The sequence below is a fragment of the Accipiter gentilis genome, chromosome 29 (assembly GCF_929443795.1).
Source record: "Accipiter gentilis chromosome 29, bAccGen1.1, whole genome shotgun sequence".
Classification (NCBI taxonomy): domain Eukaryota; kingdom Metazoa; phylum Chordata; class Aves; order Accipitriformes; family Accipitridae; genus Astur; species Astur gentilis.
This window is the reverse complement of record NC_064908.1, coordinates 13762144-13787764: the sequence shown is the minus strand read 5'-3', so window position 1 is coordinate 13787764 and position 25621 is coordinate 13762144. Positions and strand designations below refer to the sequence as shown.

Below are 25621 nucleotides of genomic sequence, written 5' to 3'. Positions count from 1 at the left end.
GCTGAGATACTGAGAGGAAGTGTCATGGAGCATACCGGGATTGTTCCTTTCATGAACAAACAAAACATGTGCCATAATACACTGCTCTGTATGTTCAGATATCCTAATTGCAGCTGCTAGGAGGGATAGTCAGCTATCTTTCTGTTTCTGTGACTTTGGGGGCTGGCTTAGGATCTCTGAAGTACAGTGCTGTGGAAGTTCATTCTCAAAACACCCTTATGCTGAAGGTGAAGAGAGCAGGTGTTGTTATGCTGCATATGTTGGTTTTATGCCAGCCTGGGATTCTTATGTGCTACAGAAGTCCTCAGCTGCCTGTTCGAGGCAGTTTGAGATCCCCTAACACGAAGGTGACTACCTAGTGCTGGAACGTGAACACTAGGCTGGAGGTCCATTGATTATTCCTGCTGACTTTAGTGAGGTCTGAATTTCAGTCTTGATGTGTACCTCTGATGTGTGGTGGTTTGTCATGTTCTGTTGCAGAAATTCACTTGCTTTACTTGTGACCTGTAAATTTGATACCATGCTCTCTGTTCATGCTTTCAAAGTAATAAAATAATTTTTGTATTTTAAAACGTTTTGTTTGGCACAAAAGGGATAATGACAAGAACACCACAAGGTACCAGCAACTGAAGGATGAATCACCTGTACCATCTGCTCTTCATAGCTTGTCTGACTTTGATTTGTCAGAAAAGTCGTCTCTTGGATCAGCTGAGCACAGACATGACCTAGAAGGACAGCATGGCACACTGGCACTTCTGCCAGGCAAGTTTTCCCCAGGTAATTTTTTTCCCCACTGATGATTCACTAGATATTGGGAAAATGTGATAAATAAGACACAAGGGAACTAATTAAGAAATAATGAAGAATGTTTGTCTGCTTCAGCTTTCCAGTATCTTGCATAATCATTGCAATTTCAGTAATAAGGCATACAGAGATGACAACGATTTGAACTACCTCCTGTTTGAAACAAAATTAACTATGATATTTTGTGTCTTTGTTGTTTTAGACTATCATCTTTTACAGTACTCCAGACAGTCTTTAAATAGACAAGTTATAAGGGGAAAATAGACAATTGTCAAGAGATTATTACATTGAAAAAGAGAGATTTTCTAATTTTATAAAAGCCAGTGTTGTGTTTCCTTGAGAATTGTAAGTGCTGCATAATTAATAAGTGGTGTCATGTTTGACCTGGATAGTTTCACTAAGCACAAGTGATGCTTGCAGTAGTTTGTTATAGGCAGTGATGAAAATTTAATAGCTGAGATAGCACGTACTGTTCAGGAGAAAAATATTGCAGAGTAAACCAGGAGTGTATGACATGGATAAACTGACAAATAAGGTAGTGACAGTTAGAACAGATAAGTTCCTGAGTAAAGCTGAAACTTACAACCAATGCAAGAAAAATTGTAGAATGGCAAAGCAAGAAGGAAAAGGTATGGTAATGAAACTTGATAGAACAGATTTATTTATTATGGTATGCATTGTGTAAGTCAAAGTCAAATTTATATCTGAGTTGCTCTGGTAAGCTTCCTATTGTTATAAGGAAAAATGTATACTATTGGTGCATCGAGCCTGAATGTGAAGCTGCATTGCAGACCTTTGGATTCATTTCCCAGTACAGGGAATGTTTTAACCAGATAAAATTGTTGTCTACTACAGTTTTCTAGGATGAAGAAATTTAAAGAGCCTCAAAAGTGGACCATTGTTTAAGTTAAAATGTAGAGTAGGAGTTTTCACTAAATGCACAATTTGGGCATTATATGTAAAAAGGCTGTTGTGGAGTCAGATATTTAATGTCTGCCACTTTGAACAGCTCTGTATCATTTCTTAATATTAACACATATTAGATTTGACAGGAGTACATAGTGTAAAGGAATACAGTCATTTACTCTAAATAAGAAGTGGTCTCTTGGTTTATTTAGAGTTATTAATGGAGCATCTGCAAGAAATTAGAATCCTGAGACAACGTTTAGAATACTCCATAAAAACTAATGAGAGACTGAGGAAGCAGCTTGAGAGACAAATAACAGACAAGGAACTTGATCAAGGTAAGAATTTATTTTATGACAGATTAAATCCGCCTTTCTTGCTTAAAGCCTGAGGGATCAAATGCTGCTGAAAATGTTTTGTGTGCTTTTCTGAATTAACCCCACCCCTTTACAGTTGGAATATGATGTGCCTTTCTCTGAGTACTGCTACATCTTGAGCTCCATCAGCAGACACAGCTTTTCCACGCTGCCTGTAGAGTGGCATAAATACAGATCTGATGTGCCTTTTCCTTGAGTCCATTGCTTGAAGTGTATCTAGTACTGATGCACAAATCTTTTATGGGATACAGGTACACCACACAGCCTCAAACCTAGAGTTGCACATATTGCTAAGAGAACAGGACTACCAGGTAGTGTTATTGACATTTGATGATTCTGTGGTTGAATATCATACAGAGAATTGAAAGACCCTTCTAGTTCTGTTATCAGCAAACAGCCTGCTTTTTCATTATTTTTTTTTATTTTTGTGCATTTGGGATATCATTATTGTTGTAATGGTCTTGGATTTTAGGATGTCATCCTCTTTTAATTCTCTGCCATGTCTGGCCAGGGACAGTTGCAGGAAAGAAAGCCCATTTTATCAACATAATTTCAGTGGGGCCTGGGCCCAGTATGAGTACAGGAGGATACGCTTTGCTCTAAATTACATTGCTGCTATTGATCCACAGTAGGAATCTTGTGGAATTAGCTTTCCTACACCTACTCTGTGTATACCTGGTGTGGTCAGTACAGCACCACTGCTAACAGGACTGTTGGAGATGCCTTCTCTGGGATTTTCTGACTGCTTTAAAGCCAGCTTGTGTTTACATACAGGGACAAAATATCTGTAAGACAGAGCCTAGGCCACGGTGTTCAGCTTGTCATTTGAATTGATTGGTGTGATAAATATGTTCTACACAAAATGACATAGTGAATTTTTAATGAGAAATACCTGACAGAAACTGATGGAAATTTTAACATGGAGTTGGTTTTCATTCCAAACTCTAATATAAAGCAGTGGAGGAAAAATACTAAAAATAGGTATGCAAATTCAGAGTCACTGCTCTCTGTTGCTAGTGTTCAGCATCTTTGAAAGCCAAGCTCTGTGGTGCGTTTAAAACTTTTCACAAGAAGGTAGCCAGGCTTTCACTAAGGATGCTTTTGTAGCACCTTTTCAAGCACACCACGACACCATTCCAGGCATACTTTCCTACACTTTACTGTGTTCTTGCTCTCCTTCCCACATTTCCCCCCATAGGACAGTTGATTAATATGCAATATTACTCAGACTGGAAGCAGGCAATAAATACATACATGCTTTCCTTTTACTCAGTTTCACTAATATTGACATTAGGTTCATTATGTTTTACATCATCCCCATGATCCATTTCTGTTGTTGTTTAAATGGAGACTACCTGCAAATGGCAGTTTGCTTTCAGGAAAAATTTACAGTGATGGAAAGGTGTATAAAAAGCATCCATTTCATTCATGAAGTATTTACACTGCTGGAAAGGCGTACTGTTCTCGTGAAATAACCACACTGAAACACTTCCAACTCTTTTACAGCTTCATAAAGATTCTGGCAAGGGCATCCATTAATGCAGGGAAAGTATATTTTCTTTATAAACTGTCTTATGCCTTCCATCTGTCTTCTTGTTGCCTTAGTGCATCTACCAATGCATGGAGGAGAAATTTGGAAAAGAAAGGAAAAAAGCAACTACCTGTTAGAACAGCTCCTTTTTGTTACTATGTTCTTTCAGTGCTTCCTGTTTCTCTCTGTTTTGAAATCTCTTTCATGTTATCAGATATGTGTATTCTCTCTTCTAGTAATGATGATACTTTTTTTCCAAATAGATGGACTTTTTTTGACTTTCAGTGAAAAAAAAAAAGTTCCTAAGTGAAGTTGAAGCAGATTTTAGCTTTGGGACATAATAATTCAAAACAATTTTTTTACTTTTAACTTAATACTCTGTATTGGGTTTGCGTGGCAAGGTTTTGGTAGCAGGAGGCTACAGGGGTGGCTTCTGGGAGAAGCTGCTAGAAGCTTCCCCTATGTCCGACAGAGCCAATGCCAGCCAGCTCCAAGACAGACCCAAGATTGGCCAAGCCAATCAGCAACAGTGGTAGCACCTCTGGGATAACATATTTAAGAAGGGGAAAAAATTGCCGCGCAACAGCAATTGCCATAGGAGAGAGGAATGAGAACATGTGGGAGAGACAACCCTGCTGACCCCCAGGTCAGTGCAGAAGGAGGGGAGGAGATGCTCCAGGCGCCGGAGCAGAGATTCCCCTGCAGCCCGTGGGGAAGACGATGGTGAGGCAGGCTGTCCCCCTGCAGTCCATGGAGGTCCACGGTGGAGCAGATCTCCACCTGCAGCTGGTGAAGGACCCCACGCCAGAGCAGGGGGATGCATGAAGGAGGCTGTGACCCCGTGGGAAGCCCACGCTGGAGCAGGCTCCTGGCAGCACCTGTGGCCCCGTAGAGAGAGGAGCCCACACTGGAGCAGGTTTGCTGGCAGGACTTGCGACCCCATGGGGGACCCACGCTGGAGCAGTCTGTGCCTGAGGGACTGCAGTCCATGGAGGGGACCCACGCTGGAGCAGTCTGTGCCTGAGGGACTGCAGTCCATGGAAGGGACCCCCGCTGGAGCAGTTCGTGAAGAACTGCAGCCTGTGGGAAGGACCCACGTTGGAGAAGTTTGTGGAGGACTGACTCCTGTGGGAGGGATCCCATGCTGGAGCAGGGGAAGAGTGTTGTATTTTCTCTCGCCTGTCCAGCTTAGTAGGGAGAGTGACAGAGTGGCTTTGGTGGGCACCTGGCATTCAGCCAGGGTCAACCCACCACATATCCTTAGTTTGTTTTCCTTTAGAAAACAAAACCAAGTTGTAACATACTTAATTGTTGCTGAGAACCTGTTAATTTCATTTGATATTGAGTTGTTTGTTCAACCAAAGTTAATGCATAGAATTATTCTTGTCTGATAAATATCATATGGATGTATATATACACATCTGCCCACTATTTTTGCCATGCTATTTTTAATATTTAGATTCTCTAAGTATTTAAATGCCTCTAGGCTTCTAGTATTCTATAAATGACTCAAGTGCTGGTAATGACTACATCGTTACTGTAGAGCTGAGGTTTGCAGTGCAAGTAGAACTAAAATAATTGCTTCAATCATTTCAAATGTTAGGCTTCAAAATAAAATCAAAGGTTTAATTTTGAGTTTCCTAGGTTTCAAATGTTATTAATGGCAGTTAACTTTAAATGGGGGTTTTGTTTGCTTTTTTTAACCCGTAAGTAACTAATGTATCTACTCAGACTTACCTTCAGCTTTAGTATGCCTTTATTTTGCTTTACCTGGGAATGAATATTTCCTTCCTCTTTGCTGTGATTTTCAGTAGTGCCTGTCTTTCAGTCAGTGTTTCCTTTGAAACCTTCAAGGTACACTTCCTTAGCACTCATTTTTTAGCACAAAACATAATGAAAACTCAAGTGTATTGCAATTGTAGGCCCTGATGCTCCACTTCTCTGGTTAGGTGGACCTTTGCATCTGTGGAGAGCGTAATTGATGTCAGCAGGGCTCTGCACAGAAGTAGTAGTCTCAGTAGTGGGTCAAATTGCAGGATTGTGGCCTTATTACCACTGGCTCTACATTATCCCTTATTATGTAAGATAGCTAATAGTTATATTCTAAAGCCTTTCAGTAGAACTGTGATAGTGTAACTTTTCAAATAGGATAAAGCTGGGTGATGGGCAATAAATTAAATTAGAATCAAGATGAGACCATCAAGCCTTGCCACTTCAAGTTGAATTGCTTTGTTAAAATCTGAAAGGAAAAAGCCTTTTGAGTTCACATAGCTACCTCAACTCTTTAACATATAGATAGTAAAATGCCATTAGTGGCAGCCTTCTAGAGCCTTTGAGTCTTTCAGTAACGACAAGAGGTGCATATCATGGCACACTACATCCCAGTTAGGTAGTGGGTAAAAGCTTCAATTGGGATTACAATAAAATGAGATTACTCAGAGGAAGTGCAGCACATCAAATTGAATTGAACTGCCAGAGCTGAAAGGCATCCTCTTCATACATTCAGCTAATTTTTTGCCAGCTGGTTATTTCTCTATTAACCAAATAGTTGACACTCATGTAGTTATCTCAAGCTTTAAAGCGTAGGAGATACTGGGATAACCAATCAAGTGAAAAATACTTTTAATAGTAATGTTAATTCCGGTGGGTCCTGAGGTGTTTTACTCACTATAAGCAGGTTATAAGGGGCAATAACAATTACTTGACTTGCATTTCAGAGGCAGCCACCTTGAGAGTGGAATGTGGCAGTTTTCAGACTGTACTGTAACATTAGACATTGCTGTGGGATGAGTAGCATAAGTACAGTACATTATGAGGATTACCTAGGCTGGAGTTTCACTGACTAGATACACGATTTAACACTTACATTCATACAACTAGCACAGTAGGATCCTCAGAGTAGGATTGATCACCCTGAAGTTTCTAAAAGTTAGACATCTAAATCTGTGCCAGGTACCCAGAGCTTCTCATGGAGGCACTGGAGAGAAGTACATCTCTTCAGAGGACAGGGCATCTTATCTGCAGAAACGTGTGCAGAGGATACATTGGATGAGTCACTCTCTGGAGATGCCTGTTTTGCCCCATAACTATTGATGGTTGATCAACACTGGTTCAGTTGTCTAAATTTGAGATACACAAATTTAAGAGGGATGCATCTTCATCCTTGTGATCATAAATGGGTTCTTGGTTTGTAATCAGAGGCAAAGACAGTGATTCCAGCCTTACACTCTAGACTGGCATGGTAACAAATCTATTATCAGACTATTTATGTTTCCTGCATTAACCATTGTGGATTAGTTGGTAGAATCTAGTGGTCCTCCGCAATAGTGTCATTAACTACAACAGATTATGAACAGAGCAAGACTGAAATATATGGTAAACCTTCCTACAGTTTGCATTATTTTCAAAGAATAGCAATGTCACAAAATACTCCTGCATTTTGTCCTGTTGGAATATTAGCGGATAGGTAAAGACTGCCAGGGATAATTTGCAATTTTTGGTAATGGTTGCCCAGCAATGAGAGGTACTTGTGATGCAGGGCTTTGGATTACTTGGCATTAACCTGAACTGCCTTTTAGTCTGTAGGGATAACCTTCAAAATATATAGGGGAGAAATATCTTTCATAACATGTTTTTCTGCAATTTTTTGAATTGTTCTTGTCTGGAAAGTTTAATCTTTAATGACCTAGGGATGACTCATAAATCATCTTTTATGTATATATTTATAGGTTCTGCAAACATTTTTATCCATGGCTCAGAGCAGCATAATTCCCTGACTTCTGAAATACATTTCCTGAGGAAGCAAAATCAAGTTCTGAATGCAATGCTAGCAAAAGGATCCAGAGGTAAAAATGTAAAACTGTGCTTTACAGGAGTAGACTGCAACTCACTCCAGATCAGAACACCATAAAATATTAACAGTTCATTCATTAAACTGACTTAACCATTCTTCCCACCCCTGAAATTCTATGCTCAACCATAAGCATTCAAACTGGGGTTAATAATAATAATAAAGGAGTAGCCATAATGCTCCTTCTTTCTGTATATTTGTAGCATTTTCCATTTGATATTTACTTTCATTTCTCCATTTTTTTTGCATTCCTTTCTTTTTATACATTCTTTTTCCTCTTCCCCCTGTGCCTTTTGTTACCATTTTCTTGCTCCTTTTCCCCCATGCTTCCATACTGAAGCCCTCATAAGAAAAAAAAGAAAAAAAAGCCCTAGAATAGTGTTATTGCTGAAAACAAAACCATGCAGTACAGAAGAGTTTCAAAGGGGAGCAAACTAATTATACTTAGGTTCTGAAATCTGCTACAGAGGCTTGACTGAACAGGCCAAGTCATCTTCTTTTTTGAAACACTTCAGAAGAGAACAGAACTGAGGGAATCCATTGGAAGTATTTGTAATCTCTTGAGATTAATTTTAAACTTTTGTCATTCTCACAGCTGTGAAGAGAGAATGTTAAAGTCTTTCTTCTTCTTTTCTCCCAAGAAAACCAACAACTCGCCAACTAGGTCTTAAAAGCAGGTTAAGCCACAATTAGGTTATAAGTCTCCATATTTTCAGACTGTGTAAAAGCACTGGTGCTTCTTCCAGAGTCATGTATTCTCTGATCTGTTCTGGTGCATCTTTGGCCTATCAGTTTGTTCAAGTTCTACTTTTTTAATTAATATATTCACACTTTTGTTTGTTGAATACTATCCTTCTGACCAAATTCCAAGAGATGTTGGGGGCATTTGGCATATAAGGCTGTACATAGGTTTTTACTGGGACTTTGTAAGTCCTGGGGGTTAAATGTTCCACGTTACAGAAAATGCACCTAGCAAAAGTCATTAGAAAATTGAAATACTGAAATCCTAAAACTCACAAGAGCAGCTGTTATTTTCTGACCGTCTCTGAAAAAGCTGGTTTTGTTAAAAAGCGTAGCTTTAGTGGGTTGTGGGGATTGCAAATATCTTGTGTTTCTTCTTCTTTCAGATAAACAGAAGGAAAATGAAAAGTTAAGAGAATCTCTTTCTAAAAAGAATGCAATCATTGAGCATCTTCATGAGGATTATGAATGCATTAAGAAAGAAAATGAAAGGTTGCAAAAACAAATTGGCCAAAAGGAAGATGAAACCAGATATCTGACATGTCAAATTTACAGCAGTCGTAATGAATTAAACAGGTATTGATTCTGTCCACATTGAGACATTCATTTGGAGAAGAAAACTGTCAATGTGACAAGCATGTGTTTAGCCATAGCCATTAACATTAATGAGGTACCTAGATATATTCAAAAGGCAAGGGAAAAATTACAGAGGAAAAGGGAATGGATTTTAGATTTTGAAACAAAATATAAGAATTTAACTTTTAACTTAGCTGTTTATTGGGACTTAACAGGTTGCAAACAGAAATTAATGTAAAGCAACGTCAGGTCTCCGAGAATGAGAAGTTACTTCAGTCACTTAGAACGGAGATCAAGGTTTATGAAAAGTTGGAAGAAGCAAGAAGGAAGAGGACAGGTATAAATGCACAGTTGTTTCTACACCCGTAGCCCTTGCAACCCTTCCCTCTCTGAATATGGTCTTGTCAAAGGACAGTAAGGCTATGTCACTATTTCTTTGTTTCTACTTGTCTGCTATGCAAAGTAGAACTGACAACTTGATGATAAAATGCTACTTTTTACTTAGTGAGGAGTGTAACTGCGAGGTTGAGATGTGTCATATGTTCTGACTAGGCACACACGAGTTTCCTTTATCTTTTTAGCTAAGCTAAAACCAAATATTGAAGATTCAGTGGCTCAGGCTGGATAAGCTTCATGGGAGCTTAGATATTTACTCGTCATCTAAATACATGCTGCTGCATTCTCACAGGTAGTGCTTACTCAGGTAGCCTGTGCTTTCTGTTGTCTGAATATGAGGGTAGTGTCTTCTCCCTAGGGCTGGGGAGAAGTGCTGGCACTGCTTTCTGAATGAGACATTTAATAATTTCCTGTCCACTTGTCTGTCACTAAAGGTGAGGGGTAGGAATGAGACTTAATGAGTTCTTCCTACCCCTTTTAAGGAATCTATACCACCACATAGTTGTTGGTATGGCTAGGTAAAAAAGTGGAATGCTGTTCATTGCTGCATACCCGTTTCGGGATCCAGCAAATTTCCCATTGGAAGTTCTTGTAAAAGTTGATTCCCCCCACCTGCCCCTTCCTGCTCCTTTGAGTAATTTGCCCTGCCGTCACTGTATTTCATGCCTAGCTGCAGCAGAAGAGCCCTGTTGGCATAAGGCTTTAAGCCAAAGGTGGCTCAGGGATGGAAGTAAGTCTCCCTGCAGAACTGGTAATGTAGTTAGAGAGTAGCAGGACCCTCCTCATGCAGTTGAGCCCCTTTCCACTGTCTGGAGAACGGTTTGATTTCAGCATGAAAGAATACATGGAATTGTTTGTGTACTGACCTCCTTCTATGAAGAGACGAACACAGCCCTTGCTTTTTCCAGGTTCAGATTTGTTCCTCTGGTTGCCAGGTGATCACTATTTTCTTTTTTCTTCTGTGTATAAAATTAAACTCCCAATTCTACTCCATCCCTCCTCTGCGCTCCAAGATTACCCATTCCTTTTTCTTTCCCTAGACTGTGCATTAATGCACTTCAAATTTTGTAAATCCTCTTCATTCTCTTTTTATATTTTTTTGCTTTTGGCATAAGACTTATTGGCTTTTATGGACAAAGTGAAAAATAATTTTCAGCTCTTTAAATCTTTCGAGGGTAGAAGCAATTAAGACATGCTTTTTTGTCAAACCATTATCTTAATGCTGTTTGTAGTTAATTCTTAATATTGAGGATAACGCTGGCTGTAATTTACTTGCTCAGCATTCTGATAATGGCTAATGTTATTTTAATTGTTAAAGATGTTAAGTGTTTCTTTTGAAATTGTCTCAGATCCCAGATGTGATGCATCAGAAGAATTCCGAAAAGATCAGAATAATCCACTTGACTTACATGAACTATTGACTGAAATACAGAGTTTGCGAGTGCAGCTTGAAAGAACCATAGAGACAAACAAGTCTTTGCATGAAAAATTAGAGGAACAGCTTTCCAAAGAAAAGAGAGAGGAAGTGGGATCAGTGTCAGCTGTAAATATCAACTATCTTTTCAAACAAGAATCTCAGCATTACGCAGGAGTGAATGGTACTGTGCCATACATGCTTTTGTTATACTGTAGAACCTGTGCCTTGTTCTTTAAAGGTGCTCTTAAAGCCTTATACAGCATCAGCTGCACATTTGGGAGCTGCCTATCAGCCTTTCAGCTCCCTTTCCTGTTAGAGCTATTAGTGCACGGGGAGGTGAAATGCATACTGCACTGTCTTACAGCCTCTAACTGTCACTTCCTTTTCATTCAAGAAAAGCATTTGCAGACAGTCTCTGGGATGAAAAGATGCCTACATTAAATTGCCATAAATTTTGCTTACCCAGGGGTTCTTTTTTTTAATGCAGAGCTCTGTAGTGTTTGCTAAGGGTGAGTATGTATTACTCAAGATTTATCAATAAGTGTACTAAATGGTCTTTGTATAAATCAGTTGTCCCCTTTTTGCCCTTGAAGAATATCTTACCTTTATTTCAGTCACTGTTAAGTGACACTGTTCTAGCAAATCAGGGAAAATATAGTGTTTACACTCAGGGTTAGATTAGTGTCCCAATATGGAGGTACATGGGATACAGAGGGCACAAGAATGTTCTTCCTTGCTGCTAAAGTACTCTGCGTCGTAACAGCTTTCTATACTTCCAGCATAAAGCCACCTCTCCTACTGCCTGTACAGGTATACATCGTGTTATGGGAACCAATAATAATGGGGCTTTTTGGGTCCATACGCTTCACCCAAACGTGCCTACCTAAACCTTACGCACCACACGGAGCAAGCAGCCCCAGCCAGAGGATTAGTATGAGAGCTCGTGAGACACAACAGGGTTTTTTACCACCTTACTTCTTTTGTGAGTCCATCATGTCCAATCAGAATTGTACTTCAGAGGAAATACATAATGAGCATAACTCTGCGCAACCCTGCACAAGTAAGAAAGATGCTGAATGTAGCAAATAATGTTTATGGGTTGCTACCATTCTCTGTGCACTTTATACTTGAACACTAAATTACAGTCATGTGCTCCACATGGGGATGGTTCCTTAGGGCCAGTCACGATCAGGTAGGTGTGGAACAGCTTTGTGGGGAACCTATATCACCAGTGTCCCCAGGTTGCATTAGTTCCCAGTTAGTTTCTAGATAGAATCCTAGATGTTGCTTTTGATCTGCATCAGGTAGAGTAGATGGGAGCTGGAAAAGCTTGTTATTTCTTTAAGAAAATGGTAAATAGTGTTATAATAGCTTTGATATGGACCAGAAAGATTCCTTGGAATGTCAACAGCTGAATTTGTTAGCTTTTTAGATGGACTGTGATTGGTCTTTACTTGTAGGTACGTAGGGAATTTGGAAGGTCTGGAAAGGGGGGATATACAATCTATACAATCTTTAGTATGGTATAGCCTTGGAGAGCGTCATACTTTTTGTGGAGTTAATGGAAAGCTTGCATTTGTTGATTAAAATGTCTTTATCAGGATATATTTTAGATTTTCTGACCGTGACTTGATTTTGGGAGTTATCTAAAACTTTGGCTAGATGGTAAAAAGATAAACGTAGGTAAATACCAGTAGATACATGGCGTGGTACTAGGAAATTAGCTGTGTTTCCCTGCTTTCTGAATCCAAGTTTAACATCAGCAAAAAAGAAAAAGGAACAGAAGTAGGGCTAGGAAGTTTTTTTTAATGCATGTTAACTTCTACTGATATACTCTTCCTTGTCCCATTTTTATGTATAGAAAATCTTTGCAAATGCCCTGCTGCCAGCAGAAACACTTGTGAGCTGCAGAAGCATGGACATTGCATTTCGCTAGCGAAAACAGGTACATCCAAAAGTATTTTAAATGTGCATGTTATCTGTATCCCAGACTTGCTGTTTAAGAGAAGTCTAGTGTCAATTAGTTCTGCATGTAAGAATAAAAAAAAATAAATTGTTTTTCTGTCCCAGGTATGCCCTCTGCCTCTAAAGACAGTTTAGACAGTAATTCACACTGCAGTAGCACTTCATCTTCCAGTATGGCATGTACCCCTCGTCTTGTGCCTGGACATCGTATGTGGGCAGACAAAAACGGTCGCCACGTTCTTGGCTTGATTGAGGATTATAACGCTCTACGGAAACAGATTTCAGAAGGGCAACAGGTCTTAGCAGAAATGGAGATTTCTTTAAGAGAGGTCACTGGTACGAAACTGCAGGAGCCTGGAATAAAGGTAAACAGTGAAAGCTGTTAAAGGAAGGTGAATTTTACCTAGAGGTGCAAAATGTATAGGTTACAAAAGCAAAGAACTAGGTTAATGGTGCAGCAGGCACCATTAACTGAATAACTCTGTCAGGACACCTCAACCTTGACAGTGCAAGTCTCATCTAGATGCAGGCACCTGTCTGTGATTCTGGGTTAATGAGGCTACAGATAAATTAGTTAATTCTGGTCCTTTAACAAGCAGTCTCACTTTTACTTGCAATGGGGTGAAACTACTTCCTTTTACTATGGAAATAGGTGATTGTTACACTGGAAACAATAAATAGCCAAACAAAACCAACAACAAAACCCAGATAAAACTCTAAAATACTTTAGAAAGGGCTTAAACTAGGGGTATGTATCAGTAACTTAGGGATAAAAGTAATTTGGGAGATTTTCTTGTAATGAAGGCTTGGTATAAACGCTGGAAATATGAGACAGTTAAAAGAAATCTGATATACAGCTGTTAAAGTTCCCCACTTACTTGTATTCAGCCCTTTAGTAATACCAAGTGATAATTGTACATTAATGATTGATATATGCTAATGAGGGTTGTTTCATATTAGGGAAGCTTTTTAATATTTTTCCACTTTCTGGTATCAGTTGAACACTTTAGCAATACCAGTAGCTAGTCTAGAAACTGGAATATCTCATTATTGATCAAATACTGTCTTCTCAGACATAGTGTATCATCCTTTCTGCATCAAGTGTGACACAGTGATATCAAGTCACGGTGCTCTTGCTGTAGTCTTAAACGTAATAATTCCTGAACAAATAAAATGTTTGCTTTGTATTGAATAATGTCAATCCTTTTCCTCTAGAATCAGGAGAACTACTAGTGTTTACTTACGCTAAAGTTTTCTTATTTAATATTGTTAATGTCTGGATACACTTAATGATAGCATATTTGGGGTAGCTTGAATAAGACAAATCTACCTACAAGCTTCAACCAAAGGGAAGGAATGTCCGTGGCAGCTAATAAGGAACTGAGAAACTTAAACTGCAACAGGAAAGGCTTGGATCAGGCATTTCTAGAACATGCCAGTGGTAAAAATAATGAAACACTGGAATGGAGGGTGCTCAGACACACTGTTACTGGAGGCCCTTTTAAGAACCAATTACGTGAATGTTTGAAAAATTACATGTAATGCTTTCCTGCCTTGGAGTGGGAAAGCAAAGTAGGCGAGTAAGGAAGGTCCTTTTCACCCCTCTGATTTTATGATAATGTAAATGTTGTAAAAAACAGGCTTACTGCTCTTCAAAAAACAGAAGGTCTTAACTGCTTGGATAAATTAACGCTACTTATTTTTCTAGTTACAATTAGTAAAGCTATTGAAGATGCAGTCTTCAGCAATTCCAAAATTCTTTTTGTGGTATCATATGTGTGCTCACACAGTAAAATGATGTCTGAATGACACTTAAGACTCTCTGAAGTATCATATATTTTCAAATGACCTAGTTAAGATACTGATTAAGACTGAAAAAGTAATCTCTCTAAGTTTTTAACTTGTTTTGTTGGTGTAAAGATAAAAGCAGTAAGTTTCACAGTTTGCAGTTTTCTATCAAGCTTTACATCACTGAAGTTTCAGACTACTTAGCAAATGGGATATTTTATGTGACAGAAGGATTCTGGTTAGATAACAATGCTAAATAAGTATTCAAATTATATGCTGCATGGGGCAGGAACTGTGAATGCTTTTCTTTCATTACCCTTCCCCCTTCTTTATCACCATTGCTTTGGTAATTCATTTGCTCCCCTTGCATTCTTTCCCTCCTTTATTTCACATTTATGCAATTTCTTCAATTTGGTTTTCTCATCTGTCAGCAGAGGAAAACATTTTATGTGTGTCCTGATAGTTATTTTAGCATTAAATGGAACAGTTTAAAGGGTCTGCTAAGGAAGAAACGTCTATATTGCTTAAATTGATGTCTGTAATCATTTGACTTTCAAATAACATGACATGAAATACAAATGGAGAAAGAAGAGAGTTGCCAACTATTACAACGTGGCATAGCAAATCTAGTAAATATAATCTATTATTAATCATGGTTATTGATTAGGATAAATCCCCTCCCTCCCTGAAATTCTCAGATAATGCATAATTCAGCAGTCTTTGTAAACTAACAGATTAGCTTTTGTGGCACACAATAGCTGTGTACATAATCATAAATATGAAATCATACCAACTGGATTTAAACCATTAATTAAGATTACATTTTCATAATGTTTTAAGCATAAAATGTAACATGTCTCTAATCCTATGATACAGGTACCAGACCAGGCATCACTGCATAGCTTTTCCACAAATATTCACACAGTACAGCAGATTTTAGAAGAGGCTGCACGTTTACTGAAACTTCTCTGGAGAGTTTCCCTTCCACTGAAAGCTGTGCATGGTACTACTCATGGGACTCAGGTACTGTTATGTTTCATTTTGTGTTTTTGGGTTGGGGTTTTTGGTGGGTTTTTTTCAGCTATTGTAACATGTCGGGGAAAATGCATCAGTTAGTTAGGAACATGTCATTTGGGAAAATCTTTTGAAAATCATGAACCCAGCATGCCCAGTCTCTGGACACATGGATTTAGTCAGCTCTCATCACTGAAGGCTAAGGCTGAATGTGTGCTGGCTGTCTAGCTTGATCATATTGTATACTGAGGTGGTTTTTTATAAATACTTTATATTAAAGATGTAATCTCTACCCCTGTTACATGATATTCAGGAAACCTAGGCAGGTGGTGAATGTTCCATTTCAACAAGAAAAGGTTTGGACTCCCTGTTACAGAACCAAATTCAATTGGATTATGTATATACTAGTAACAACAGAAACTTCAGCAACTTTGATGTAATCTGAACTGTATTTTCCTTTTACGTTCTTGATGCCTAAGCTGTAAAATAGGATGCTTTTTTAAAAATGTGACAAAACCCCGAGACAAATTTTATAACGTTTTAACTAAAAAGGATTGCACTATGCAAATGAATGAAAGTAAACTGAATGAGGAATGAGTTATCTATACTGTCATAATACCACCACTCAGTAATGAAACTGTTTCAAACTCTGGCTTTAAAATAAATCTAAAGTATTTTCACTGAGGTTTTTGTATGTGTTTCTTAAGGGAAGCAGGATATTGCTGAAAAAAACCTCCCAAACTTTAGGAGAGTAAACATTTTATATATAATTTTAATAACATTTTTGATGTTATTTTCTAGCATCCTTAAATGTGTAAAATCACAAAAGCAGTAAGAATGAACTATGCTGTCTAATATATTCACTGATGTTTCAGCTCCATATTTGGGATGTCTTGACAAGTGTGTATACTTCCACTTTTATCCTTATGTGTATAATCAATATAGAGAGCTGTATGTTGGCCTGGATTGCAGTATCTGAACATATCTTACACGCGCGACTTTCAGTATGTCAGTGATGCATCTAATGCTTTACTGTCAGACTGATCTGGATCAATCACTTCTGAAAATCTGGCCTTAATGTGTGTGGGATCTGACTTCCCAGGACTGCACCCAATTAGAGCCTAATAGAATCTTTTCTAGAGTTCCTTATCCAACATCCTGAGATTTTAAGGATATTAGATTGTTTCTGACGTCTTAAATGCAGTATATGAAAGAATGTCTCTTGAAGCTTGATTCTAAAAGATACTGAACATTCACTGCCTTCTCTTCAGCCCCACAGGAGTTGTGAGTAATCAGTTCTTCTGAAGAGCTAAATGCTAGGGGTGAATTCCAGAAGATGATACTATTATTTAACAAGTGGCACAACAAGAAAAAAAACGTACAAGCTTAAGTTTGCATGAGGATCCAGATTAGTGATACTGGCAGATTATGTCAGGGCTACTCATGGTGCTGTTTTACAAGATACTAACCATAACTTGGTTGGAACTGGTGGTGAAAACTGAACCTTAAATAATGATACCATCAAATAATTTTGCAATAAAACTGTTCTGGTCATTTGTACAATGCCTTTTAGCCCTTTGATAAAGGCAGCATCAGCTATTAACAGAACACTGGAGAAGGAAGCTGGAAGTTCAGAACCTGGCAGACAGGATCCTTGCTGATCCCATAGCACTGGCCTTCCTTGTATTTTCTAGTGGGGCAGGGGAGGGGTTGGAAGAAGAGAGGAATGGAAGTTTAAAACCCAAAATAGGCACTTTTCTCAGACTAGCGGAAAAATTAATTGCACTAAAAGCCAGCAAAGAATTGTAGTTGTCTGTTGGCAGATGTCATAGAATCATATGTCACTGGGGATGTGAATGTGGAAGGACAGGCTCAGTGATGTTTTATTCCTTTAAGTTGTTCATAGTCTAAGGAAGCTTGAGGGCTCTTGTACGAAGTACTTGTATATAATAACTTAATATAATATTTTCTTCTTTTAATTTAGGATGAAGGAATGAAAGCAGAAATACTTAGATTACATAAGAAACTGTCCGAGCAAGAGAAGAAGTTACATAGCACAGTGAAACGCTTGCACTCCACAAACCAGCTGAAGGAAAATATGGAGAAAGTCATCATTGACCAGCGTAGGTGTATGCTTTATTACTGGTTCTTATTTTATTTTTGTAGTCTGTGGCTACCTCTAAAATTGGAGAAACAACAAAATGAATATAGGCATGTATATTTTTTTCTTAACAAAAAAAAAAATCTATCCTTACCTTCTCTTAAGAGACAGGACTAAATGACTCGTTCGTGTATGCTGGAATGGCACTTGTGTTATCAGTAATTCATCTAGACTGTAAAATGTTACATATCACACAATGTTATGAAAATGGCCATAATACTGTAAGTTACTCAAGTCATTTAAATGCAATGTAGAGGAATAAATGCTATTTTGCTCCATAGCCTGTAATTTTTATATCTAAGGTACATGTATCTTCTGCCTGCAGATGATTTTTTTTTTTAAGCATTTATAGGATGGTTTTTGGTCACTTCTTTCAGAATTGTTGTATTAAACGATGTACAAGTTATTTATATTAAATCCAAAATTATGTTTTCTTTAGGATTTAAAATTAAATAGCTCAGTTTAGGGTTGTCATATAAAAATCAAAGCTATTCTGTCTGTCCTAATAATATCCCTGAGGTAGAGTTACTGGTTTAGTTTGGTCAGTTCCTAGTTCCAGTGGCATCTCAGACATACTGGATAAATTCAGTAGGGCTGAGCAGAGTATAAATCAACAGAGATTTTACCCTTGGGGCCAAAATGTTATGCACACAGCCATTCCACCCACCCATACTTTCAAAAACTAAAAACCAGTACATCTACCCCTTATTTTGCTCACTCCTTTTCAGGGCATTCAACCTCATCTGAACTAGGTCCTGATAAAATGAAGGCTGCGTTTTCTGAAATCTCCTTCATGCAAAGTACTGCCTGGCTAGCAGCAGCTTTGCTGTTTGTGTCACGTCCTCTAAATTCTCTTCATGTACTGAATTGAATATTTTTGATTTAGAAAAATCTAGTTTGCCAGGTGAAATGAATTTACTAGCAGAGTTCTTTATGAGCAGAGAGCACTCTGCTACACAGAAAGACCTAGATATGATTTTCTGTAAGTTTCATTGATTATGGGAATTATGGATGTCAAGTTACCTTTGCCTTAAAGAGCAATTTCAGAAATGTTTCTAAATTGCATCCGTACACAAATTCCTGACCAAGCATGCAACAAAACTGGTGGATCATATGAAGCTGCTGGATTTTGTTAGGATGCTTACACTTGTTTTTGATATTTCTTCATTTCTCCTTTTGCTAGAAGAAAGCAAAGGCATCGCAGTCAGTGACCTTGCCTGCCTTCATTCTCCAAACATCCTGTTAGCTGGCCACTCCACTGAGGATATTCAGGTTCCCTCTGTTATTTAGTTGAGCATTCCTAAATATATTTAGAGGCAGAGACTGGAACATTCTTGTGGCTCAGAGTCTTCTATGTGCTTTCTCTGGCAAGCGAACTCATTGCTTATAAACCTCATCTGAACCTCTGAACATGTAACAATGCAGTGCCAAATTGCAGTAATCTGCCAAGGGTATAATTATCTCATGACAGCTATACCCTTGGAGTTGTTGGGTTCTTATTATTGTAATGAAAAATCTTTATTATGGCTAAATTGTTTATTTTTGAGGCTGGAATATTAAATTGGTACTCGTGAATGGTATTTTTCGCAGTTATGGAGCTGACAGAGATTAGAGAATCACATATTTAACCTGACATTTCTAAGTACCAGTTTTGTTTAGAAGCATCCCCTCCTCCGTTCACAGGTCTCATGCTGTCCCCACAGAGGCAAACTAGCTGGATGAATAGAGAAAACTTGGAACCCTTCAGAGCAAGTCACTGACATGATTTCCCCTAAGCATATATAGGTTGCTTTGTCCTTGAACTGCTGGAGGAGCTGGCTGACTTCTTTTGCCATCTGTCCTTTTCCCAGCCCATCGTCCCCCCCAACCTCTCCACCGCACAATTTTTCTCCCCCTCTTCCCCCCGGCCCAAGTAGGCTACCTAGTAGATCAAATTGTAGTTAGTGCATGCACCATCTCCCCTTAAAATTAACAGAAAGTCTTCCTTTAATGACTTAAGTCAAGGCAACCAGGTCATCGGTATCGCAGGGGGCTGTTCATACCTGTCATGTTAAATGTAGTGATGAGCTATGTGTGTTTTCACATGTATCATTCTTGTTACGACAGAAAAACTTTAAAAACACTTCCCTGATGGTTTGATCTGAAAAGCAGATTATGTGCTACACAGAACATAGGGCCAGGGGTGGGAAGTGGCATTCTAGTGCTGGTGCTGCTGTGGTCCTGAGCGAACACTTCTGCTCATCCCTAGCTCTCTCTGCCAGTACAGCGTTGCCCCTTAATCTTGGGTTGTTGCAGGTGGAGGTTTGTGTATCAGCCTGAGCTGCTGAACAGGGCTCAGATGGGGGAGTAACAGTTCTGGATTTTGGTAAGAAAGAAAGTTGAAGTGGTGGTGGTGGGGTCTGTATGATTGCCTGGTCGCTGCCTGTCTTGTAGATGTGAGTTTATACATTATTTAGTATGTGGTCATAAGACTTGAATACAGGGAATAGAGAAAGACTGTGCAGTATTCTTTTTAATCTCCTCTCTCTTTTCAGTGGTTTTAACTCATGATGTCTTGAAGAAGGCTAGAGGAAACCTGGAAGTAAGTAAAATTTTTGCTTGCATTTAATTCCTTGGTCTATATTCATTAGAAATATGCACTGCTGTGTCAGTAGTATTTTGCAGAATTAGTCCGATTTGCTTTAGGTTTGCTACCTAACAAAGTCTGGGTGACAGGGGTTTAGTATGATAAATATTCTGTAATGTTTGATGTTTGAATCAGAGTTTTATGACTGACCATGTAAACAGATAAACCCTTTCCTTTCTGATGCTTTCCCTAGATTAATATTCATGCATCATCATCTTCCAATAGTTTATTTTTAGCAGATCACAGTCCAATAACCTGTCTACTGAGTAGGTTCACAAAAGGCACCCTTATTTAAAGCTTGTGTATGTCTTAATAACTGGTGGTGCTTTTTGTTTAAATATAGACCCAACAGGCAAAGCTTTTGCAAACAGCTATTTGCTAATGCAGTATATTAAATTAGTTTGAGTGTTTAAGTAATCACTGTTCAGATTTGATTTCTCCCAGAAGGTTCAGACTTTACTCGCAGAAGGATGTCATACACTTCTTGACTCCTAAATCCCATCCTTCTCCTCACATCACTCCATGCTGAAAGATTATACATCTCCCAGCCCCTCCTTAAATTTTCCTCTAACCTTTTCTGTGAATCTCTTCTCCCTTACTCTCATCAGCAGTGCCTTCTTGAACGCTTCCCCCTGCATCTGCTGTACTGTTGTCTCAGCCTTCTACCTGAGTTAGAAAGTGATGATGTAAAAAAGTCTTTTTGCTTACAGAAGTCTTAGCACTTCAATTTGAAGAGATGCTGAATACAGAAGCTCCTATTTGCAGATCGTTTTGTACCATTATGGGGTAAGGGCAAATTGTGTGCCTCTGAAGTACTGTAAAATAATAATAATTATTGCTTTTCTAACCAGGTCCCACCAGCTGAGAATCAAAAATCACCTTCCTACACCAGCAAAAAAAGGATTCTCTGAAGGAGAAATTTCTACTAATAAAGACTGATCTTGTGATTGTCGTTTGCTTCTTTATGCCTTACTATTTATTGATGTAAAAATGTTTGTTCAGTTCTTTTAATGGAATCAGCCTTTGACCAAAAAAAAAAAGGAGAAAAAAAATCTTTTGGTAAATAACTTATTTAACATTTTCTGTAATGTAAAAGATGGTTTTTAATATTTATTATAGAAGCAAGGTACTAGAGGTATTGAAGAAAAATCCAGATTTTTTTAAAGTTGGCTCATTTGAAATTTTATATTTGTACTTGTCATGTTATAAATCTATTTGTTGTTATAGTTAAACAAGTCCTGAAAAAATCAAGAATGTGATCCACCTTCCAAACTGTATCTCTACAGCTAAGAGAATGTAGGTTAAAAAAAAATAATCTGCCGGTTGGCATTGTTTTGTAACAATGTGTGTTCAATATTTTAAAGCATTTTAAACATATCTGGAAGATTCTTCTGGAAGCTGCCTGATGCTGAGCTTTCTTATTGCCCTATTAGAAACTTAGATTGATGCTTGGTCTGAAAATGTTACTTAAAATCAGACAATTAAAATGAAAAATAATCTACAAATGTGTTTGGGTTATTTTGTTTAAAACATCAGACTTCGAGCACTCACTGAACAAAGAAGCCATGTTAGAGCATTCGTTTCTTGAGTTCAGCTAAAATGAAATGAATCCAGTCCTTACTGGCAGTGGGTGTAAGGTATCCCAGAAGTGCTTGTCATGGCTAAGTGGGGGTGTTGGAAACTTGCTTTCAGGAAGCCATAATTGAAAGGCATCTTGCTGTTGGCAAAATGTTAGTGTCATCCCCTGCCTGCCCCTTCCTTCCTGAGATCTGTACAGAGAAGACAGAAGGCCATGTGAGGGACACAGCTAAACAGTTTTGAAATCCATTTTTCTGCTAAAAACTCTGAAAAGCATTTCTTAAATTTAAATAAATCTTTTACTATGGGATTATGTTGCACACTGATACATATAATAGTGGTATTTTGGCAAGGCCAGAGAACACTGGCATAAAACATGCCTAGTTGTGCTCCCCTCATCCTACCTGGTGCCTTTTCACTTCTGCCTTCGGTTTTTGCTGCCTGAGCACTCAGTTTCACAGCAGAGCCGACTACCAGCAACCTGCTCTCCATGGCACAAAGTAAACTGGGAAAAATAGTTTAGTTTAACCCTAACAAGACTATAATCTAAAGTGATTTTTGGTTACAAAAGTAGACTTTATGGTGCAATCATGGCTATAGCGAGCTAAATGAATTCTGCACAAAGTGTGATTTCCCCCACCCCCCCCCCCCACCCCAAGTTGATCGTGTCCCCATTATACAAGATAACTTGCCCTTGTCATCCAAGAAGGTTACCACCAGGTCTGGGAAATCTCAGCACAGACTTATGGTTATACCGGGTGCTTGGATATTGCACTCTAGAGACTAACCAATGTGTAATAGACTTTCACAAAAAATGAATTCGTGCTCCTTGAAACATGGCTGTGGAGACAGCTAGCTCTTACGCCCGTTGGGTTGGCCAAGAGCCAGGGGCCATTCTGGCTGGTCTGGTAGTACCTGCACAACACGTCGAGGCTTAAGACAAGTCAGAATACCTCCCCTCCTTCCACTAAAGCTTTGGTTCATTCAGATTAGTTTCCCAACACTTTGGTGACATTCAGCTAACTCTGAATACCACAAAGATGCTCTAAATCACTTGGCCTCTAAATTGCAGCTTGTTGTTAAATGGGCGGAGCTGCACTCCGAAGTTCTGGGTGGTTGCCAGTACAATAGCTAGGTATCACACAGGTCACAGATAATCTGGTCCTCAGCCCCAGTTAGTGGGATGGACTGTCATATTGCATACTCCCACACAACCATTGTGCATGTGAGGTTTTTCTTCAATAAAAAACCCCCAAAGCCATGGATTTTCAGGGTGCCCATTTCTGTGGTCCCTGGTATGACCCGCTTTTTGCAAGTTCACAGCAGTGGGCCTTCCCTGAAATATGAAAATGAATTTAAGGGGAGGTCCTGCAGCCTTCCTGGAGGTGTCATGTGTTGTAAAATGTTATGTGCCTTGGAGATCCCAACCTACAGCCCTTACCTGAGTTGGCCTGAACCTCCATGTCAAGTTATGGCTGCTGAGTGCTTGCACCTCTACTCCATCAAGGGAAATGAAAGCTCAGTAACAAAACGTCGTTGTCATTGCCTGACAGCAGGGGGAGGCAAACTCATTTGTCTGGATTAGAGGAAAGCTGCCAGAAAAATTAGAAAAAGTTAAAAATAAACTTTGCAAATTGAAAAAGGGGGAGGTAAGGGAAGAGCATGCAGTCAAACTTGTTCTTCAGTCTCTTCACACATTATTGTCCTCACAGCTCACTACAAACGTCAAGTTAATTTTACTAAGTAGCTAAATTATAGACACTCAGATGTAATCAGAATCTGCTATACATTTCAACTTTCAAAATTAATCATCCTACGTTTTTGAGTTATAACACCTGAAGGAAACAGCTGTACATCTATATATAGTACACCCATGTCTCTTGGTCGTCTTGCAGCCTTCCCCCCCCCCCTTCCACACCATCTGTACTTAAAAATAAATAAATAAATTAAATGTTTCCCTTTCCTGAGATGATTTGCCACTTACTTCTTAATGGTCCCTGCTGTGCCCTCTCAGAGCTCTTCTCCTGACCCCTTTTTCCTTCCGATCAGCTCTGATTGCTGCATCCAGTTCACAGCAGCTCACGCGCTTGTGCGTGTGCTGGGCAGGTCAAGGGGACATTTGCTACTGAGATTTGGTTAACTGGGGAAAAAAAAGTACTATATCATTACCTCTTTAAAAACAGATGATCCTATGAGATCAAAGTATTTCATCTTAATGAGAAGTGCCTCTTAAACACACACAATTTACTGGGCAGGTTTAAAAATAATTAAAAAAGGAAAAAAAGCTTACCAGATGGAAGGCTGCAGAAGACAAAGCTTATGGAGTGTTAAACTTTGTTCCCATTAAACAAAATTAAATTTTCCTTTAAAAATAATTATGCAGGAGAAAAATAAGCAGCGTAAGCAAATGGAATTAAAGGAGGGGCTCATTTGCTTAGTGAGTTCCTGATCGTACTTTCATTATACATGCAAGGTGATTTGAAACATTACCAAGAGAGTAGTTCAGGAACGAGAATTTGAGTGGGTAAGGGGAGACCTGCAGGTCTGTTGTTTTTACCTGTGACCTTGAACCTCTCTGCTCTTTTCCCAGGTTTGCAGGCAGTAAACAGGCTGTGGTCTTTCTCATATAGGATGCTGAAGGCCAGCTGAGATTAAGGGGGGGTGGGAGAAGGGAAAAAAAAAGAAAAAAAAAAAGAGTTTTTCCTTCTCTTTATGCCCCCTACAACATGTGCAGCTACACAGGAGCACTGAATAAAGGAAATATTTAGTGCCATTAGGGCAGAGCAGTGCATTACGGATATACACAAGTACCTGGTGCTGCCAGCCAGCCCTGAGCCATCCCTACAGGGCAGTGTGGCCAGGAGGCTGCAGTCGCAGCTTAAGAACAACGTTGTAATTACTTCTGCCAAAGAGAACAAATAGAAATAATATTCAAAAATCACAGGTGGTTGGTTGTATTAAAAATAAATCAATGCTAATGCATTCAAGCGTTTAAAAACAAAAGCGCAGCAGCTCTGTGTGGTATTTTAATCTCGACAAAAGCTGCCAGTTCCGTTTTTGCGAGGGAGTCGGTGAGGCTTTGCAGGATGCTGTCTGCCGGGGCGGAGAGGGATGGGTCCTCCCGGGGCTCCTGGGACGGGGACAGAGTTATTGTGGGGATGGGGCAGAGCGCTCGCCACCAGCTCTGTCCCAAAAAGCCGAGCAGAGGGGAACGTGCCCTCTTCACATTTTGGGTTTATTTTCAACACTCCCGAAGTAGACGGAAAGCAAATCCTGTCATCACTTCCAAATTCAACAGAAATGACAATATGGAAAGAAAAGTATAAAAAGAAAGCGGCAACGCTTCAAAATTCTACTGACGCCAAAATCCTGATATACAAGCAGCCAAAGCCCGACCCCAGTCACCCACGGACACAAGTTGCACGAAGCCGTGGGTGCCCAGAGCTTTTCCACCCCGCGCAGGTGTGGGCTGTGGGTTAAAGCCCGACCCTGGAAGCTGACGCGTGGCTTTGCTGTCAGCAAGATCGCCCGCGACATCAAACCGCTCCAGCGCCGTCGAGCCTGTACCGCTACCCCTATTCAAGCTCTTCGATGTGCCCCGGCCACCTCTTCCAGGTGGCTGTGCAGTGATTTGCACCTCTCCACATGGCTCCTGCTGCTGGCGGAGCGCGTTCGGGCTCTGGACGTTGCAAACGCACGCAGCCGAGCACAGCCGCGTCGCAGGCGGTGTCACACCGGGGCCTCGCAGGTGATAAACTCCAGCACTAACCTTCACGTATCGGCACTGCATTCTGCAAAGCCTGGCACGCTGGTCTCATTTTCACGTCTGTAACAACCTGGAAAAAAGCTGCTTAAATAGCACAGATACCGACCCCCCCCATATTTCATCTC

The 25621-nt window shown here is 39.5% G+C and overlaps 1 protein-coding gene across 6 annotated transcripts in view; it reads left to right on the top strand.

Annotated features, from left to right (window-relative positions):
• CDK5RAP2 (CDK5 regulatory subunit associated protein 2) overlaps positions 1-21638 on the top strand; it is an 84208-nt gene extending 62570 nt beyond the window's left edge. For 5 of the 6 annotated variants that reach the window (XM_049832108.1, XM_049832106.1, XM_049832105.1 and 2 more), the window contains 12 exons: positions 593-777; positions 1923-2048; positions 7347-7463; positions 8596-8785; positions 9001-9122; positions 10531-10779; positions 12460-12543; positions 12669-12928; positions 15228-15374; positions 17350-17488; positions 20061-20107; positions 21004-21638. In XM_049832108.1, coding sequence (XP_049688065.1) covers positions 593-777; positions 1923-2048; positions 7347-7463; positions 8596-8785; positions 9001-9122; positions 10531-10779; positions 12460-12543; positions 12669-12928; positions 15228-15374; positions 17350-17488; positions 20061-20107; positions 21004-21063 — 1726 coding nt within the window. In that variant the 3' untranslated portion in view covers positions 21064-21638. Of the gene's footprint in view, positions 1-592; positions 778-1922; positions 2049-7346; positions 7464-8595; positions 8786-9000; positions 9123-10530; positions 10780-12459; positions 12544-12668; positions 12929-15227; positions 15375-17349; positions 17489-20060; positions 20108-21003 lie in introns of those variants that run through there. The other variant, XR_007509929.1, reaches the window with a different exon arrangement.
• Positions 21639-25621: the final 3983 nt, after the last annotated feature.